This window comes from Ochlerotatus camptorhynchus, unplaced genomic scaffold (genome assembly GCF_037179485.1).
Source record: "Ochlerotatus camptorhynchus isolate MF236.1 unplaced genomic scaffold, CSIRO-AGI_Acam_v1.1 ptg000222l, whole genome shotgun sequence".
Lineage (NCBI taxonomy): Eukaryota > Metazoa > Arthropoda > Insecta > Diptera > Culicidae > Ochlerotatus > Ochlerotatus camptorhynchus.
The window spans coordinates 739,567-759,591 of record NW_027040712.1 but is presented as its reverse complement, the minus strand read 5'-3'; the positions used below and the strand labels follow the sequence as shown (position 1 = coordinate 759,591).

Here is a 20,025-nt window from a genome sequence, read left to right as displayed (position 1 = left end):
AGCGGTTGTCCGTTTATCTCATTGGTCGGAAATTCGAATTGGAAACCGACCATAAACCTCTGGAGGTAATCTTCTCGCCGTCTTCGAGGCCTTGTGCTAGAATAGAGCGGTGGGTCTTACGCTTACAATCCTTCACATTCGAAGTTAAATACAGGAAGGGTTCAAGCAATGTCGCAGATTCTTTCTCTCGGCTAGTGGAAGAAGATAACGCGGTGGAGTTTGAAAAGGATAATAAGTTTCTTATCCTTGCGGTAACGGAATCGGCCGCAGTGGACGTTGGAGAAATAGAGAACGCGGTGGAAAGGGATCAACAATTACGATTGGTAGTTGAAGCTATGCGATCTGGATCATGGACCAGGGTGGAAGTTAAGGCATTCGAACCATTCCAGAATGAGCTTGGACTTGTCGGAGATTTGTTAGTGCGTGGAAGTAAACTGGTGGTGCCGGAACAGTTGCGGAAGAGGATGCTGGACCTTGCACACGAAGGTCACCCCGGTGAATCTTTAATGAAGCGTAGGCTGCGGGATAGAGTCTGGTGGCCCCGGATGGATGTTGATATCACGTCATACGTCAAGAATTGTGAAGGCTGTCGACTAGTCGGACTTCCTAGCAAACCGGTTCCTATGTCACGCAGAATGATGCCCACAAAACCATGGGTGGATGTGGCCATAGATTTTATGGGTCCACTTCCGTCGGGTGAATACCTGCTTGTCATCGTAGACTACTTCAGTCGATATAAAGAGGTAGAAATCATGGTTAAAATAACAGCTAAGGATACCGTTGGACGTCTCGATAGAATTTTCACTCGACTCGGATATCCACGTACCATGACACTTGACAATGCCAAGCAATTTGTTGGAAAGGAATTTGAACTGTACTGCAACACCCATGGGATTACGTTGAACCATTCTACACCATACTGGCCGCAGGAGAATGGTTTAGTTGAGCGGCAGAACCGATCCTTGCTGAAGCGCTTACAAATAAGCCACGCTCTCGGCCGTGACTGGAAGCAGGATTTGCAGGATTACCTTATTATGTACTATACTACACCGCACTCTTCAACGGGAAAGACGCCAACTGAGTTGTGTTTTGGCAGAACTATCAGATCAAAGATTCCATCCTTGGAGGATATCGAGACGGCACCGGTTAGCACCGAATATACAGACCGTGATCAAGTACTGAAAACAAAACAAAAACAGAGGGAAGATTTGAGAAGAAGGGCTACGGAATCATCAGTTGAGGTAGGTGATACAGTTCTTATGCAGAATCTCGTTCCAGGTAACAAACTTACCACAACATTTAACCCAACGAAGTTCAAGGTCCTCAATCGCAGTGGGGCACGTGTCACAATCGAGGATCAAGATAATGGACGGGTTTTCGACCGTAACGTTTCTCATGTGAAGAAGATAAGTGACGTGGGTGAAACCGGAAGCAACCAGGACCAGGATGTACCTTTTCAGAAGATCATCGAGTCAGATTCAGACGATGATGAAGACAGAATGGGTTTCCACGGATTTGAGGAAGAAGACCAGCAGAGGGATGTTTTGCCAGAGAGGGAGCGACGCAATCGCCGAGTACCGGACAAGTTTCGAGATTTTGTACTGTAAGCGGATTATCTAAAATTTATATAAAAGGGGAGATGTGGCAGTCCGTAAGTAGCCACAGCCACTGGGCTGAAGCTGAGCTACGGATGTCAATATGCCGTACGGCTAACCACTGGGCAGACGGACGGTACTATGACATCTGTAGAGAAACGTAGAGGAACAGATAATCGTTAAATAAACGTTCTTATTAAAAGCACTAATTATTAGTTGATTAATCATTAATAAAACGGGTTATCACACCAAGTTTTGATAACGATTCTCTCGCAACGCTACAAAACGAAATTAAATATCATCACAGTAATTACTTAGAACTGTTTCCAGAATCTAAGCTAAAACCAAAGTTTCATTTACTTTTGCATTATTGCGATGTTATTAGAAAGAGTGGTCCTGTTCGATTTATGAAGTGTTTTAAATTCGAGGAAGAGCATCAGCAACACAAAACTGTTGCACGAAGCGTAAAAACTAGGAGAAATATCTTACATACAATCGCTGTTAAAGCTTCGTTGAAATTTTCCAATAATTTGTATAATAATCAGTTTTTTAAGCCAGACCTTGAATATTGTTGTCTTATGGAAGTTCACTGGTCCGATCTTCATTACTCTAAAAAACTTAACCTAGATCTTAATGAACAGAAAATCATTGTATGTGACAAAGTAACTTTCAAAGGAACGTTGTAAAAACGCGAATACTTTTTAAGCATTACCAATAAGCAGAATGTTAAACTGTACGAAATCCATGACCTTATATTTGGAAAAGAAAAAATTCATGTAATTGGGATTGAATATGAGGTTCTAGGGTACGATAGACACTATGTATCATATGAAATAGGAAAAAAAACAGATCATTACGTAATTCTGGAGCCTGACTGTTTTGATGGCCCTCCGATACATTTATATTTTCTGAATAACGGGAAATGCTACGTTAGGTTGAAAAAATATTTCCATTAAGCGTTACCATCATTAGTACAGAATATGAATGTAATAAATCTTGAATATCTTCAAATAAACTATGTTTGACAGTTAATTATCATTAAGGACTCTGTACCCATTTTGAAACCGTGCTTCCATTTTGAGTTCATTGTAAAAAGCCTGCATACTTAGCCTGCAAAATGGGTGTTAGTGCTGCGAACAAGCTCGTTTCCGGAAATGAGCCAGTCGCACTGGGCCACAGCATTGAAACGCATTTTTTAGGCTTATTATTACTACAGTCATTAATATATCATTCAAACTTGATTCAAAATGAAGGCATTGTTTCAAACTAGGTACAAAACCTGCATTGTATTTTACATTCTATCCGTTTAATAAATCAGGTATTCTCACATTATTTCCTATTTGCCTTTATCAACAATGACTAGCCAAATTCTTGAGTCTCTAAACACATGCAAACCAACAGAATGATCCCTTATTGTAAGATATTTCTTTAATGTCAATAATGCTGATTTGCATACGAGTGTTTTTATACACAAAAAAGCTAGGTAGATACAGCAAATAGGGCAAGGGGTGTAACTCTAAGAGTATACAAATCAATCATCCAATCCAAATCCAAACATTGCTTTTCTATCCCTATGAGAACGATCATGAAAAAAAAGCTTGTGAGGGTCGTGTAAGGATAAAAACAGAATTGTTCAGGATTGGACTGGATATTTGGCTTGTATATTCTTAGAGTCACACGTCCTGTGCTCAGCTCAACTTTTTAAGATCCATAAACATTTATTTTGAAAACAAGAATAGTGATATCAATAATATCCAATTTTTAAAATGAAAGATTTAAAAATCATTTTAATTATAGTAAACATTCATTTTAAAAGTGATATTTGAGAAAACTTTTCATTTTCATACTGCTATACTTTTCGCTTGATATTATAAACATTTATTTTGAATACATAACCTTTCTATTTAAAAGATTTAAGTATTTCATCTAGAAGTAAACGTTTTCATGCTAAAAACAATTTTGATGTAGATTCAAAATAGACCATATCTTTTTAACTATATCACACTTTTCTGCCAAAAGTATGTAGTGGATTAGAAACAATCTGCTTTCAAATTAAAAACTGCCATGTTTTTATTTTGACAGTAGTACAATTCGGTTTGAAAGTTTCTACTTTTAAAAATAGGGTGCGGCTTACTTTTGAATTGACAGTTGGCTGACTTTTGTTTTGAATGCGAAAGACTTTCTACCAAAAAGAACCAACGCAAACTTTTAATTCTACCAATGTTTTTTTTAATTGTATCAACGATAATTCTTTGTGTGTAGGTTTCCGCACAAATTCTCCTCGAAACACTAAGCGGTGGCCTCGAACTCCGTAGCCCCTGGAGCGTAACATGGATCTGTTATCGAAACTAACCTCGTCTAAAAAGACGAGGTTGTGGTAGTCCCACTGAATGCACGAAATTTCGTTGAAAAAACGGATTACATCACTTTCCTTGATTTGAATTGCACGACGTTCCAAACATTTCCAGGTCAAACCAGCGTTATGTATGATGCGCCAAATGGATGAAATAGATATTGTCGTCTTGAACTCCTGCTGGAACCGCTTTCTAGATTCATGTAGATAAAGCGTAGGATTTTGTAGATACAGGTTTATCAACCATTGTCGTTTTTCGGGAGAGAATTTCACAGCATCCCTTTCGTAACTTCGGCGAGAATAGAATCCGTCCTCCTCGTATCGCATGATCCAATTTGTGATTGTGAACTTGTGTTTGTGATAAATTGTTGCTAGCCTCGATTTGGACAATCCAAGGAAATAATATCCATATAAAATATGATATATGGTATTCACTGACGCTCTCTGATATTTCACAACGGAAATAATAGATGCCATTTTACGCAATAGTATTTATGAAATAGTTACGTTTTTAGTTGAACATCGATGTAAACTGACGTTTCTTTTATTTACAAAATTTTAATGATCAAGACACATGACGTAAATAGGGAAAGGTGGTAGTTTTTGACATTTGAACCATCTACGAGCTCCCTCAATTTCGTCTCTATAGTCTAAATATTCGTGAAAGACACAATACACATATAATAAAAAAAAATTAAAAATTGCAATTTCATCGATGTGCCATGATGCGGATCAGTTTGCGTTATTGTTGGTCGAGCGGTTCAAAACGTATAATATGGCGCCAATCGCCACCGTGGTCACCACTACACATATTAAAACGTACCACGTGTACTTTTTCATGCACTGGGCTAGAGTGGGCTACGTTAATCGATTTGCTTGGGACCAATAGGCTAGTCAAGTACACTGATAAAATTTCGAAGATTGTTTTTGTGTGTCCCACACATGATTTTTTGCAATGTGATCAACAAATGATATCTATGTGTCAGACACATACTTAATATGTGTACACATAAAAGCCATGTGTAACCACACATACTATTAATTTGACTCATAAATTTCATGTGTGCTTCTGGGTGGATTCTGTTTATGTGTGGTCACATGAAAATCATGTGGAATTTTACATGAAAATTCGTCAATAAAAATGTGTGGAATTCTATTAGTGTAGTGAGCCAATTTCAAATCGATAGTTTCGTATTGATTGTTGGTACTACCATATAGAGGTAACTCTAAGACCAGAAGGTTCCGAAGAAAGAACTCAACTTTTTGGCTCAGCTCTGGAACTATCTACGGTCCCAAACTCGGTCCCAAGCTAATCGATTCACAACTCGAAACATAAGAAAATCCACTAACCCCCTAGAGGAAGGACAGCTCCAAATATCTGCATCAATACCGATGGTGGAAATATTAGATATTTTAATATTTATGAATCTTATACTTTGTCTGACGGTTGTTTTTTTTTCTTTTTTAATATTTTTGGTTTTTAGTGTACATTTGACATTCATTTAATCAAAAACAGATTTCACACGAGACACAAGTCATTCCTTGATGGTCTTGCTGGCCATCGCCACGGAAATCCACCCCTTGTTCTCATAAATTTGGCATTCTTTGGTAGGTGATCTCAGTGCACATAATCGGCCGAACTTCCGTTCCCAGGAAATAGTCATTAATTTCCACGAAACCAATGTGCTGTCCTTCGACGGAACGGGAATCGACTGTCAACGGCGCCCCTCTAAACGGAGTTCCAGAGTGTTGGTTCCGTGGTCGTATTACGCTCGATTCGCCATAAGCCAGCAACTTGGAGAGATTTGCTGCTGAGGGAACGTCCAGTGCCGTTTTTAGCATCAAAAGCCGAAGGCGAAAACAATCAGAGCTATCGAAAATCAAAATCTAGGCAAAACGGATACAAACAGAAAGTTGCTGTAAATATAAACAACAATGGTGAAACGTCGTTGAGTGTATGCGTTAAAGTTACACTGTTAATTTTTTTTACTTTGAGCTTTCCGCTTGACAGTTAATATCATCAATATTTATACTAAAAACTATAATAACTACCAATTTGAGCAATTCTTACACTAAATATTACTTCAGATCAAGTTGTACTTCCCCTAGCTAACCCCTCATTTTATCTGTCAAATTTTCATAGCGAATCAAAACAAACATAGTGTAGTACTGGAATGTATACTATAATGGGGTACGTTAGTCGATTTGCTTGGGACCAATAGGCTAGTCAATTAGTGAGCCAATTTAATATCGTTAGTTTCGTATTGATTGTTGGTACTACCATCATGTTTATCGTGTAGTACGACTCTGACGAGAAAACTTATCGAAAGTTTACACCCGAGTGACAAAAACAAAGTTTAGTGTCAAACATCAAACAGAGCGCAAAAAAAACTGATCGTGACGGAACATGCAACAAAGATAGTGATTTTTGCAGGGATTTTGTTTCTCGCGATGTCGTTCTTGGTCAAAAAAGTAGTTTAATTTTTTCCTGCTTACTGCTGTGATTTACTAGAACGTGCGTGTGTTGAAATTTATTGCTAGAAATTGTCACGATTTGTGGGAATACAAACAGCCATCGGTAAATATGATTGTACCCCGTATCGGTAATGCGTATCAGATGAGAATTTTCAGTGAAATTCAAAAGCCTGCTAGCTGCAACTGGGGACCAAAACACTCGGTAGTCAAGTGCATATTTATGTTTAGAATGTTCCGGAGCAAAAGTAAAAATTATTGTTCACTTGGAGCCTATTAAATACCGATTAAGGAGGCTCAGTAAAAATAATAATAATTTTGATACGGGTTTTCATTACATAAAGCATATTGATGCAATAAAAAGTAGTGTAATCCAATTAGAATGTAACATAAAAAGATAAACATACAGAAATAGAAATCAATATTCATGCTGCAATCCAGCATTCTTTGGTATGCCCCTTGTCTTCTGTTCAGTCTGCTCAAACTTACTTGACTTACTTTATAATGTCACAGTGTTTGAAATGTAATGATTGTTTCGATTATTCAAAAGTTTTCTATAATCTAATCGCAATGCATGTTACGCATGTTGTTATTATCATGCAAGCATTCGTAATGACCTATCGTCATTGTCAACACCCCCGACCAGGGAGGATGCCCACTTATAGATGTGTTGGTAGAAATTCATCATTCAGACAGTGTTTTCCTTTTCCATTCATCTTCCCTCTTGCATACCACAATCAAACCAAAACAACCAACAGCTGATTGATAATAAAAATTCGCAGATGTGTGGGTTTAGGATGTAGACGCATATTCAGTGTCCCACCGTTCAAAGGCTGTGCTTGTCGTGTGTTAGTGATGAGTATATCAGGACATGCGTGCCAATACATACCAACCAACAGTTATATGGGCACTCGAATGAATTTCGGGCTCTGTTTAACCCTAGTCGGACAATTTGGTAGCATTTCCATTTATGATATTCTGAATTAGTTTAACAGTAACTGCTAATGCATCATCAACTGCCATGTGTTTTGTGGGTAGTAGGGAGCCGTTACCTGTACATTGTCTATTTTATCTTCTTACTATCATTGCCCAAATAAGACGCGAGTATTTCTCCCAAAATTTGAGCTAATTAAGTATGAAATTGTTTCTATTTTTGTATGTTGATATAAAATTACATTTTTTTGGAAGCGGTATTATGATATTATAATAGTTTTTTTTTGTCATTATTATAGAGACTTTCAGCCTTAGGCTGGTCTCTTGTATTTTTTTATTTGTTATGGTTGCATCAACAGACTAGAAATAGTCCCAATGATGTGTTGTAAAAAAAGTACAGATTATACAGACGACATACATATACTACAGTTACTACAGTTACAAACGAAAATAACTTGGAAAGCATTGTCAAGTTACTAAAAATTAAATTTTACACTTAGCTGTTGGGTATCAAGCGCCTTCGGTCAGCAAAAAAGGCAGAGAATCTTCGGCGAAGCATATTCCGTGTCAAGTGGAAATCGAACATCGACGCTACTCGGTTGAACACTAGCTGTATTTAATAGTATTATCACAGACAATTATGCATATTGCATATTTTTCACCATAAAGCATCGTCTCTAAAACACTACCGCCATCTATTGAGTATACAAATTACGCATTTGGAATCCTTTTACTCAATCCACAATTTAAGAAAAATTGTCATGTTAGCTATCCATAAGGGATCGTTGTCAAATAGTCATGAAAATTCAACTCAAAGTACATTTTTCAATTCAAGTAACTAACTACATATAATTTCAAACATTTACCAACGTCCAAGGCTTTGCAATTATCCGGAACGAAGAAAATATTAAATAGGGTTTGCTGCTTTTAAATTTTTAAACTGTTGAGTATTGAGCAAATAGAAAATATTGGAGACGCGTTGCCCAAATCGGATCCATACTGTACCATATTACGAAAAACGGGTTCTCAGATGCTCCAAAATGGAATTTGTATTCCTCGGATTTGTATGCATCAACAAAGAATGCATGAATGAACTGACGAAGGTTTCTTGTGAATGAATTTAAAACGGGAACTCAATTCACAATAGCATAGTTAGCTATGACAGTTTCCAACACCAATGCGCGACGACGAGTTTACCCGCGGTTATCTCTCTCGCACGCTGCCGAGTGTATTGGTTTGGTTTGGGTTGCTGACTGGTTGTTTTTGTTATTGGTTGGGTTCTCGCGGACTAACTGGCTGGCTGGTCCCGTTCTCTGTGTGGTGTCTGTGCATCGCGCAAAGTGCTACTACGGGGGCCAGTTCAACTTCTCGGGTTGGCTGGTGAGGATGGTAATGGTATTCGTGCATAGCAGCAGTACATTAGCAGCAGAGCAACAACAAAAAAGAAAATAAGCAGAGAGCAGAGAAAATAAAAAATAAACTTCGCCATATTGAATTGCGAGAACTTCTGATAGGTTTAACCTTTTCTCTACCAGAATAAAGAATCGGTTCCTGCTTCCCGAAGATCCGGAGGTGTGCGCGTACTGCAAGTTCGATAGAATTTGTGCTATTTCCGGAATTATCCGAAGAAAATGACAAAGTGATTGAATCCAAATCAAGCGAAGAAGTTGAAAGTGCAAACTGCTGATCAAGGTTTTGGGTCCAGTCTGTATCGTGAAATTTTATGAACATCAAGAGGAGAAGAGCAGTGGTTCTGTGTCTGATAGAATTTCATCTTGAGCAATTGTGACACAAAGAACGTGTCAAGTGCGGTGAAGTGTCTGTGTGCGATTTAAGCTGGAGCGCTGGGGTTCAGACGGCTCCAAAATTACTCAAAAACGTCGTTCAACCAGTCGATCTACGAGAGGGGCAAAAGCAGAACAGCGAAGTGACATGAAGAGTGCGGACAAGATGAACCAAGTAGTGTCCAGAAATAGATTCGAGGTTAGTACACAAAAATAAAATTCATTTGATAAAGCTATTTTCTTATGAATGGACCATTCACGACAGAATCTGCCTTGTAGATGTTCGAAAAGATTCTTGGGTTGCACCCTTTTATATCAGTTCAATGTATTCGTTATCATCCAGACACATTAGTTAGAACATTGTCCCCACGTTGCAGAGAACAAAGAAACTTGTTCAATTCCTTACCTGCTTCCCCGATTTTCCAGGGGTGTGTTCCCCATCCTTCAGCAGTTTGCCAAAAAAGTCCCGTTTTCGCAGTTCTGCATTCATTTTCTAAGGATGTAGCCGTTTTACGACGCAATATTCAGACGGTACCGCAACGAGTTGCTTTGTGCCCATCTTCCAATTCAACTTCTTTCTCTGCCAGTCCCAGTTCCATGAACCTTCCTTCCGCTCATATAAACCTGTATTATACAGACATACACCCATTGGAAACAGTCACTAACTATATGAAGAGAACCAAAGGGAAGAAAACGTGGTGCCTATTTCTAATTGCCAATGAAACCGCCACACTTTGTAACTATGGTTCATCATGTTTGTTTGGCCTGGCGCTGACCATGGTTCTTTTATAACACACATCATCGACTCCCTCTTTTTTTTGCCACTGAGCTGTTCATTTGTTGCTTATTCTAATTGGTAGGTACCTCTCAGCAGTAGCAGTATGGTATATACCTCTTATTCCTCTTCGGTACGAATATTTCTGATTCTCAGTCATACAACTCTTTGCCTTAGTTTTGAACACTGTTGTTTTTCTATATTCTTATATTATCGTCATGATCGACCATCGTTCGCAGCGTTAGCGTTTTAACACACATGTGAAAATTATCCCTACCGCGGTGTGGGTATATATACAAATTAGGTTCTTTTGTTTGAAAATTGTGGACGACGTATTATACAGCACACATGATAAGTCACAATTAAATCGGAACAAATCAAATTCGATGCGAACGCGTGAAGGACACACGAGGGTAAGGAAATCCTGCTATACAATGTTCTTGTGAATGGTGGAAAATTAGCATTGCTCATTGATGTTTATGATTGTGATATCGTGGTAGAAGATCAGTGTCGAATGTCCACGATCCATATTTTTTATATATATTGATGGTTATCCACGCAAGAGGAATGTGGATACGGGATGGTACGGCATACCAAAAATTATGTCAGATCTCACAAAATAAGCAATGTCAAAATTTTCAAATAAAATTCAAGTCCAAGATCGTGATAATTTTCCTAAATGATTCCAGTGAGAATCCTTATCAATTTCTAAGCCTCAGACACGTAATTTTTTGTTGACCTCGCAATCTCAATTTTGTTCGATGTCCAATGTTTGACATTTGTACATACTTTTGTTAAGATCCTTGAAAACTTTTCAGCTCGCAGACATAGAATCTATAAATAGAATCTACCTCCATGACTGGGATATTGAATTTTACGTTCGGCGTATAGAGGATTTGTTCAAGTTTGAAATCTCACGTAACTCATTGCTACATTTCAACGAAGACATCATATCAAGAAGACTGGCAACGGTGCCAGAATCCAATTGACAGATACAGTAGCGCTGCGCTTGAGCAAAGGTGGAAGCAACGCAAAAAAAATTAGAAAAATCCTTTCTGAGGTTGGGATCTTTGCCATCAAATTCGTTCGGGGCATTTCAAGCCGAACAATGGATTAGTTCCTAAGAAACATTGATCGACTTTCTCTTACGTTAATAACCTGAAAAGCAGTTTATAATCGTGTTTACCAGATTAGATGCTTGATAATAGCTTCTTTTATCGAACTGTGTTGAAAATAGCTGGAAATGTCTATACATAGCCGTGGGGATGCAAAGAGAAAAGCGACGAAGAGAATCTGTCACTGTTACTTAGGTTCTAATCCATTAAGCGGCACTAGTGGTGTAGTGGTAAGCGTGATTGCCTCTCACCCCAAAAGGCCTGGGTTTTAATCCCCAGTCGGTGCCGCCGGGATTTTCTGAGGCATAAAATCTGCCGGGAGCTGCCTTCCTGGCGTCGGTAGCATTGGTATTCAGTACAGAAAATAAGATCGACGAAAAACAAATCAAGGACCTAATCCATTGTTGCTTTTCTCATAGCGGTTGGATGAAAAAAAAAACGGAAGACTTGCCTTGCCAGCAGAGTTTGGGTAACGGTTAGTTTGGTCGGTGACGTTTGACAAAAACCAAAAATAAATTGTCGCGGCACAAAAACCATCATTTGCATACATTCTTCGTCATTGACGAAGAGAGGCCGACAGTAATCCTTCTTTTACCCTTCACTTCGCCTTTTTCTATTATGCATGGACAAAAAAAAGCAAATACCGTCGCATGTGAGCAGACTAGTTACCACACTATACGCGCTTCTTGTTTTCCTTTAGTCTATCCATTCTGCTAAGCGTTGATAGACCAGTGATGAAGACACAAGCCTGATAATCACAACGTTGGTGATTCGAATCCGTTGTGTACCCATTTTAAGTTTTTTTTTTAAACATAATGTATTGCTTCCAACGATCATCTTTTTTTTTGTCAAACACGGAACGGCTGACTAAAACGTTTAGTTTTTAATCCTCTAAAGCTGGGTTTAGACTAGGCAAGTCAAATGAACAACTCAGTTGAATTCAATTGGCTTGAAAAGTTGAGCTTGAATCAACTTTTTTCAATTCTAGTGAGTTGATCAAGTCAGTTGAATGGCATGGTTTACACGTTCAATTTGCTTTCAAGTCAGTTGAATTCAACTGACTTGATCAATTGACTTGCAGGGCTGTTACAACAGGCGCGGATTTCGCGATTTTCGCGGATTTGAACTTTCAGTCGCGAAAATCGCGGAAACATTAAATGATGTCGCGAAAATCGCGAAGGGACTGATGTGCTGTCACAAAAATTGTGGAATTCGTTGTAACCTTTGCGTCCCGTATTATTTTGCTGTTCATTTGGCTCTTAATTTTTTCCCCACTCAATTCAAACACCCTGCAAATAATCGAGAAATGATCTCAATTCCATAAGTCACACCGGATTTACACGGAAATTCCCTGGGGTCTGTCCAATGTGAGACATTTTCATGTTTTTTTTTATTTCCAATATGAACATAGCCTTTTTCGTTGTCAAATCATAAACGAATCGTATATATGCGAGTAATTGCCATATATACTGGATATTCTAGGTTCTCCAAATCGTCCTGGAGTTCAGTTGATTTGTTCTACTATATAAACCAAGACTGCAATAATGTCTGTTGTATCGAAATATGTCCAATAGAGTGATGCAAAATTTGAAATTTTCGCTCCACAATACTTACACGATTCCAAATCGGATCCTGACTAACCTCTCAAAATTTGAACCCATTTGGTGAGAAACTGAGATGGCACAAACCATTTGAAGTTTGTATGGAAATTACTATGGTAAAACCAAGATTTTTGTTGATGTCTATCTAATAATTCACCATATCGGTCTGCTTAAAAAGTTTTCAACTGTACTTGTAGGAATTTTTCCCAGCTACAACTTTGCTGAAGACTACTAATGCAAGGATCGAAAATTATCAATGGTTCAATGCGCTGATGTCTTATGATCATGCTCAATCAACTGCTCAGCAGGCAACATTGGTGTTTCTTGGGCGTTGAATAGGACACACAAATCATGGCTACTATGTCACACTGCAAAATACAGTGTTGCCTACAGAGCAGCAGCTTGATCATGTCATAAGTTTACCAATCTCTTAAATAATTAATAAATTTTTCCTGTCTCGTTTTACATAGAAACAATCTTCAGCAAAGTTGTAGCTGAGAAAATTTTCTATAATAATGGCTATCGAACTATTTTGCAGCTCAATATGGAAAAAGACTAGAAGGCAATGAACAAAAAATTGAGATTTCCCATAGTAATTTACATGTAAACTTCAAATGGCTTGTGCGAAGTCTGTTTCTAACCAAATGAGTTATAACTTTGAGAGGCTAATCAGGACCCGATATGGAACCAGTTAAGCACTGTGGAGCGATAAAGTCAAATTTTGCATCAGTCTAATGTCCAAACAGATTCATAGTGTCTATGTGGATCGTGCCAACCTATTTTCGTGTATGTCAAATTTTCTAGGATTTGTATATCGATATTTCGATACTACAGAGATTATCCCAGTCTTTGTTGATCTAGTAAAACAAATCATCTGAACTGTAGGACGATTTGGAGAACCTAGATCATCTGGTATACGTGTAAATAATTAAACATTATCCATATAGACACTATGAATCTGTTTGGACATATTTTGATACTACAGACGCAGTCTGTATTTTGATACACAGTCGCAGTCATGGTTGATCTAGTAGAATAAATCATCTGAACTCCAGAACGATTTGGATAACTTAAAACATCTGGTAGACATGGCAATAGTTCATGCATGATCCGCATAGACACTGTGCATCTGTCTGGAAATATTTCGATACTAAAGACATTGTCCCAATGTCGGTTGATCTAGTAGATCAAATTATCTAAACTCCAGGACGATTTGAAGAACATTGAACAGAAAAGACAATTGACACCGTCTTCAACCAGAGGTTGTACAGACTGAATACTTAACACTAGACAATGGACAACACACAACACCCAGTAGACCAGTAGGGAAATTTCCGGGTTGCGAAAAGTTCCACCGGCTGGAGCGGAAATCGAACCCTCAACTTCGTGGCACTCACAATACGCCTGAACGACGGGTGACGCCGCTAACCGCACGACCACGAAGCCCACCATCTGAGTTACTTGGAAATAGATCATGCATGATCCACATAGACACTTTGAATCTGATTGGACATTTTTCCAGGGCTGGTAGTGAGTCACTTTTTTCAAGCCAGTCTTTTTAAGGTCAAGTCACTAAAGTCACTTTTTCTTGTAATCAGTCCCTATTTTCAACTTTTTTTAGCGTGAATTTATTTCAAGATTGATTATTCTTTACGTTGTGACGTTTAATAATCTTTCTCTATATACAGGATGTCTACTCATTTTTTCTGGATAAAATTACCTGAGTTTTCCAAGTAAGTAAGTCCAAGATCTAAAAATATTCAATATCTTGAAGTTTCGTATTCCATGTTCAAGTTCAAGATATTGAAAATATTCATAGTGCCAGAATTAAGTAAAAAAATAAATGATTTGTTTTAAGTTCGTAATTAATTTTCTGGAAGATTAGAGATCTACAATGCAGTCCCATTCACTTTACAACAATTGTAGGAACTTTGGAGAAGTTCTGAGGAATGGAAGGAAATGCTGAGAATTTCAGTGAACTCTATAAACAAACTGCAGGAACATAAGGGAAGTTAACACGCTGAAAATATGGGAAACTTACTGGAAGCTGTAAGAACCGGCATCCGAGACTTTTCAGGAACTTTTATGAAGTTCCTAGAATTTCAGAGAACTTCACAGGTGTCAAGCGAACTTGAGAAATTCAGAAAACCTTAGGGGCATTGCACACATTTTTAAGAAGTGCTATGCACCTCAGAAAAGCTAAATAGATTAAAAATCTAAATCGTAAATTTAGATAAATTCAAGATAGTTCCATGATGTGCTGAAAAACAAATCGAGAACCCTTAAATTTTTCCGCGAATTTCAGGGAATTACTTGAATTATAGTTTCAAGGAAATATTAGAAACCTTAAAGTAGTTTCGAGAAGCTCAGTGAATTTCAGAAAACTTCGGCAAAGCTCCGAGATAATTCCTGGAATTTTTATGAACCTCCGAAAAACGTGAGAATATTTTAAGGGTGTTATGTCATGGAGATTTCAAGAACTTAAAAAATGCGAAAACTTTTGTACTTCGAGGGCGATCAGATAGCTTCAGAATAATCCAATTAACTTAAGCAAATTTTCAGCGACTTACAAGGAATTCCGTGGAATTATGGGTTATTCCAAGAATTCTATGATTGATCCGAAAAGTCAGAAGTGTCATAATTCCCTGAATATATATCAGAAAAATTTCTGGATTTACAAATTTAGAAAACTTCAAGTAAGCATAGATAAGTTGAGGGAAAATTACTGAGTGGTTATAATACTTAAGGAAAATTGCAAATCAAATCAAATATACATACTGATAAATTCAGGGCAGTCTAGTGAACTTTAAAGAAATTCAGTAATCGTTTAGGCACCAGGAAAGTCTAGACTATTGAAGAAGTTTTAAATTAGTGTTGATAATTTAAGGGAAGTTTTATGAGCTTCAGAAAAATCCTGAGAACTTCAGTGAAAATCATAGAATTATGTTAATTATTTCGTTCTTATTCCATGAAAATTTCGGGAGCACAAAAGTTCCATAAATTTAGAAAAACTTCGGAAACTTTACAGAACGACAGTGTTCTCCAGAATCAAAAAAAAAAATATTATTTTAAATTTACTCATTAATCCACTGTGAATCTTAAAAGTTCAAAGTGCGAATGAAAATAACGAGAAAAAATAAATGATTGTATTTTAAAATTCATTATTTTCTTTAAATTATCCTTAGTAAGATTTTTCTTTTAAATTCTTTGAGACTTCCAGGTATTTTAAGGAAACAAAAAATTTCCTGAAGATTCCCGGTTTTCCAGATTTTTGTAGTTAATAGACACCGTGACTAATACCGTGGGTTTGGTTATAATCTTTCTATTGAATCTTTCGCTTTAAAGGTTCATATCGTACATAAGTGTTTATGAGATAATAATTGAATAAGTCTAAAACATCACACATGTTTTTGATGTGCCTTCTCTTGGGTCACTTTTTAGTCACTATTTTTACAACTATAAGTCACTATTTGGTCACTTATTTATTCAACATGGTCACTATTTCTGACAGCAGTGATCTCTACCAGCCATGAAAATACCTACGTCAGAGACGCAAAGGTTAACTTTCAAGAAAATTTGCATTTCAAATGAAGGCGCAGTTACAAAGCAAGTCCATGATGGAGACGACTGAGTTCGATTCCCGTCCGGTCTATTAATTTTTCGAGTTGGAAAATTTCTCTTCTTCCTTGGGCATAGGATGGTACAGGCATAGAATGCTTTCAATTAAAATATGAAGGTACTCGAAAGAACACTAAGTTGAGAGCAGGTAAAGATCTAAGCAATACGCTTGAAATGTTATGTAGTAGTATACAAATGGTATTTTAAGGTAATGAAAAAAGTTTTTTTTTGTATCGCGGATTAGTATTTAAAGTCGCGCATTTCTTTTGAGAAATCGCAGATTTCGCGGATCAAATTTAGAAAATTTTGTAACAGCCCTTTACCCTGTCTAAACCCAGCTTAAGAGAGAGAGAGAGAGAGAGAGAGAGAGAGAAGAGAGAGAGAGAGAGAGAGAGAGAGAGAGAGAGAGAGAGAGAGAGAGAGAGAGAGAGAGAGAGAGAGAGAGAGAGAAAGATAGAAAGATAGAAAGATAGAGAGAGAGAGAGAGAGAGAGAGATAGAGAGAGAGAGAACCTGAGGATCTGAAAAGATAAATTAACTACTAGAGCGAGAACCTACTGAGATGGTTTTTTTTTTACGACGTAAATGAAAGAGGACTTCATACGGAATTTGTCATGCGCTGTTTTGAGTGCGACAAAGATAGTAATACAATAATTTTCATCACTGACTTTTCTCTCTCTACGTTGATGCAAGACAGCCCTGCGAATCATGCTTCAACATGAAAAAAAAAATCATAATGCATCACGAGGGTTGCTCGATAAGTTTTGAGATATGGCAACACTTATTTCAATTAGTCAAATCTGACATCTGCATCGTATAGTTGAGTGTTTTAATGGTATGCATGTTCAGAACACTTTGTCATTCGAATCTACTTTTGCTATTTATAGTGAGTTTTTTTTTCCTTGATTTGTTTTCCGTCGATCTTGTTTTCCGTGCTTAGCACCAATGCTACTGACGCCAGGGTGAACGCCAGAACATCCCGGCGGCGCCGAATTGGATTGAACCCAGGCCTCATAGGGAGAGAGGTAGTCACGCTTACCACTACACCACCGGCGCCGCTGTTTATAGTGAGTAGCAAAATTTGGTTCGGCGGAAAATGGAATTATCTGGAGAAAATTTTAGTGCCATGATTTAGTACGACTTTCGCCGTGGTTTATCTCAACTTTTTGTGATGAAGCACCATCCCGGGCCACCGTGTTTCGATGGTTTTCCGAATTCAATCGTGGTCGTCGTGCACTCCAGGACGAATATCATGAGGGACATCCAAAATTAGCTGCTGTGCCAGAAAACATTGATGCTGTGCGTGACCTGATTTCGAAAGATCGACATGTGACTTACCATGAGTTTGAGGCATGCCTGAGCATTAGTTCCACTTCCATACATTTAAAACTGCATGAACATTTGACCGCCAAAAAGATTTGTTTGCGTTGGATACTGCATAATTTGACAAATGATCAAAAAAGGCTCGTGTCGATTGGTCAACGGAAATGTTGAGAAAATGTCGCGGGTCTTCAAAAGACGTCTATAAGGGCGACGAATCATGGATCTATGCATATGACTCCGAGACTAAACAACAGTCGACTATATGGGTGTTTCAAGAAGAGCCAAATCCAACAATATGGGCTCGGAGCACTTCGAAGCCAACAATATGCGCACGGAGCACTTCGAAGCAAATGATCGCCTGTTTCTTCGGAAAAACTGAACATATCGCCACCGTTCCATTAGAGCAACGTAGAACCGTTAACTCTAATGGTACATAACCATTTGTTTGCCAGAAGTTTTCTGAAAAATGAGGAAAACGAACCGCCAAAGAAGAATCATTCTCCATCATGTCAATGCGAGCTCTCACACATCGCCTCAAACAAATGACTTTTTGAACGTTCAAAACATCGAATTGATGGGTCATCCGCCGTATGAGCCCCCAATGACTTCTTCTTATTCCCACACGTCAAAAATAAATAGAGTGGTTAACGTTTTTCGCCCGAAGATGCGGTTGATGCGTTCAATACTTTTTGGAGATACCTTCTTCGGAGTGGGAAAAGTGCTTCATAAATTGGTTCGATCGCTTGCAAAAGTGTATTGATCTTCATGGAGAATACTTGAAAAACAATAAAGCCATTTTTTTATAGCAACCCTTTGTTTTTAATTGTTTATCTCAAAACTTATCGAGCACTCCTCGTATTCATAGGCACGTAACCGTAAAAACCGACTTAGCCTGTAGATTTGAAGAAATACTTCAAATCTCCTCATCCATTAATGTATGAGTGAAGTAAAGAAGTGTGCGTTTGAATAGTACTGTCGCATTAATGGCCCTTCGCTCATTTTCAACTTCTATTAAATTTCATACTACCGTACTCTAGCGGAACTATTTACCTACCCTCTTCATACCTTTCTCTAGTTAGTAAATTTTCACACTAAAACTTCATGTTAGGTAGCATTTCCAACCAACTCTGAAAATCTTAAATTTCACGTATGAAGTAACATAAAACATTTTGAATGGAATTAGCACATTTTTTCTGAAATTCCGCCATTTTGGAGCATGTATTTTTTTTAATGGCATCTGCAATTTTTCAATGAATTGTACCACAAAGCGTCCCTTCTGATCAAAATGAAATATGAGAAAAAATTGTAGAGAAAAATAAGGTGTTTCTGGAAAAAATGTACTCAGAAATTTTGCAATTTTGAATTTTTTTTTTTTAAAGTTTTAAATACTCAAATATTTCTAAATGCCATTGTTATTTTTTTAATCCCGTAAAAATGCTATTTTTTTTTATTTTTACTTTTTTTTTTAATTGTAAACCATTGACGAAAATCGTAGAACATAAACTTTTGGTCACTTTGAACTTTTTCTTAGTACGCATTTTTATATAATTTCTACGCAGGAAACAATATTTGAGTAATTTTAAATCTTTTTCGGTGCAAAAAAGAAGTTCAAAAACTTTACTGAACATTCTTTTACTTTTTGTTAATTTTTAGAATCCATGGTTTTAAATATTCAAAAAGTAGGCATTTTGATTAAATGAAAAAAAAAATATAAAAGTTGAACAAGGACATTTCGAGATATTTGAGTATTTAATACTAGGGGAAATTGATTTAATGTCGACGTAAGTGCCCCTAATTTGGACCCATACATAAATTCAACAATCGACTAAATTTTCAACAGCGACCAAAAATATCCATAAGTACCGTGGCAATGACGCGTTTATCTAGATAAAATTGATAAATAGCTGATTTTTAGCGATGGGCCCAATCCTAGATCCATAGGCCAACATTAGAGCCATTTCCCCTATTTTGATTTTTTTTTCTTTAAAATTACTATAAAAAGTATCATGTATATTTTTCCCAGAAACACTATTTTTTCTTTACAACTTTGTGTCAGATGTCATTTCGATCAAAAGTGACGTTTTCGTGCTACAATTTATTGAAAAATGTAAAATACATCATTTTGAACAAAAAAAATTAAATGATCCAGAATGGCCAAATTGTAGCAAAAATGTGGATGACTTCCCATAACAAACAATTATGCAAAGTTTCATGCAAATCGGAGAAGGTCGAATCAGAAATTCATTCTAAAAGAGTTATGGAAACTGCTGGAAGAAGCGTCAGGGAGAAATCATTGAGAAAATTCGGAGGAATGTTAAAAGGAAGGAAGAACAATGTTTGTGGGGGAAACCAGAAGGTACAATCGAGGATGGAGACTTTAAGAATAATGAAGTGAAGTGTATTCAAGTGTACCATTCTTATATTGTGCTCTTCGAGAGTTCGAGAGAAAGTTAAAAC

The 20,025-nt window shown here is 37.4% G+C and overlaps 2 protein-coding genes across 2 annotated transcripts in view; one reads left to right on the top strand and one right to left on the bottom strand.

Moving 5' to 3' along the window:
* Positions 1–20,025, bottom strand: part of Mlc-c (Myosin light chain cytoplasmic) — a 379,873-nt gene that overhangs the window by 76,546 nt on the left and 283,302 nt on the right. The gene's annotated exons all lie outside the window — the stretch shown is intronic.
* Positions 8,546–20,025, top strand: part of LOC135703836 (F-box/LRR-repeat protein 20-like) — a 35,892-nt gene continuing 24,412 nt past the window's right edge. The window contains exon 1 of the mRNA XM_065225161.1: positions 8,546–9,336. Coding sequence (XP_065081233.1) covers positions 9,286–9,336 — 51 coding nt within the window. The 5' untranslated portion in view covers positions 8,546–9,285. The remainder of the gene's footprint in view (positions 9,337–20,025) is intronic.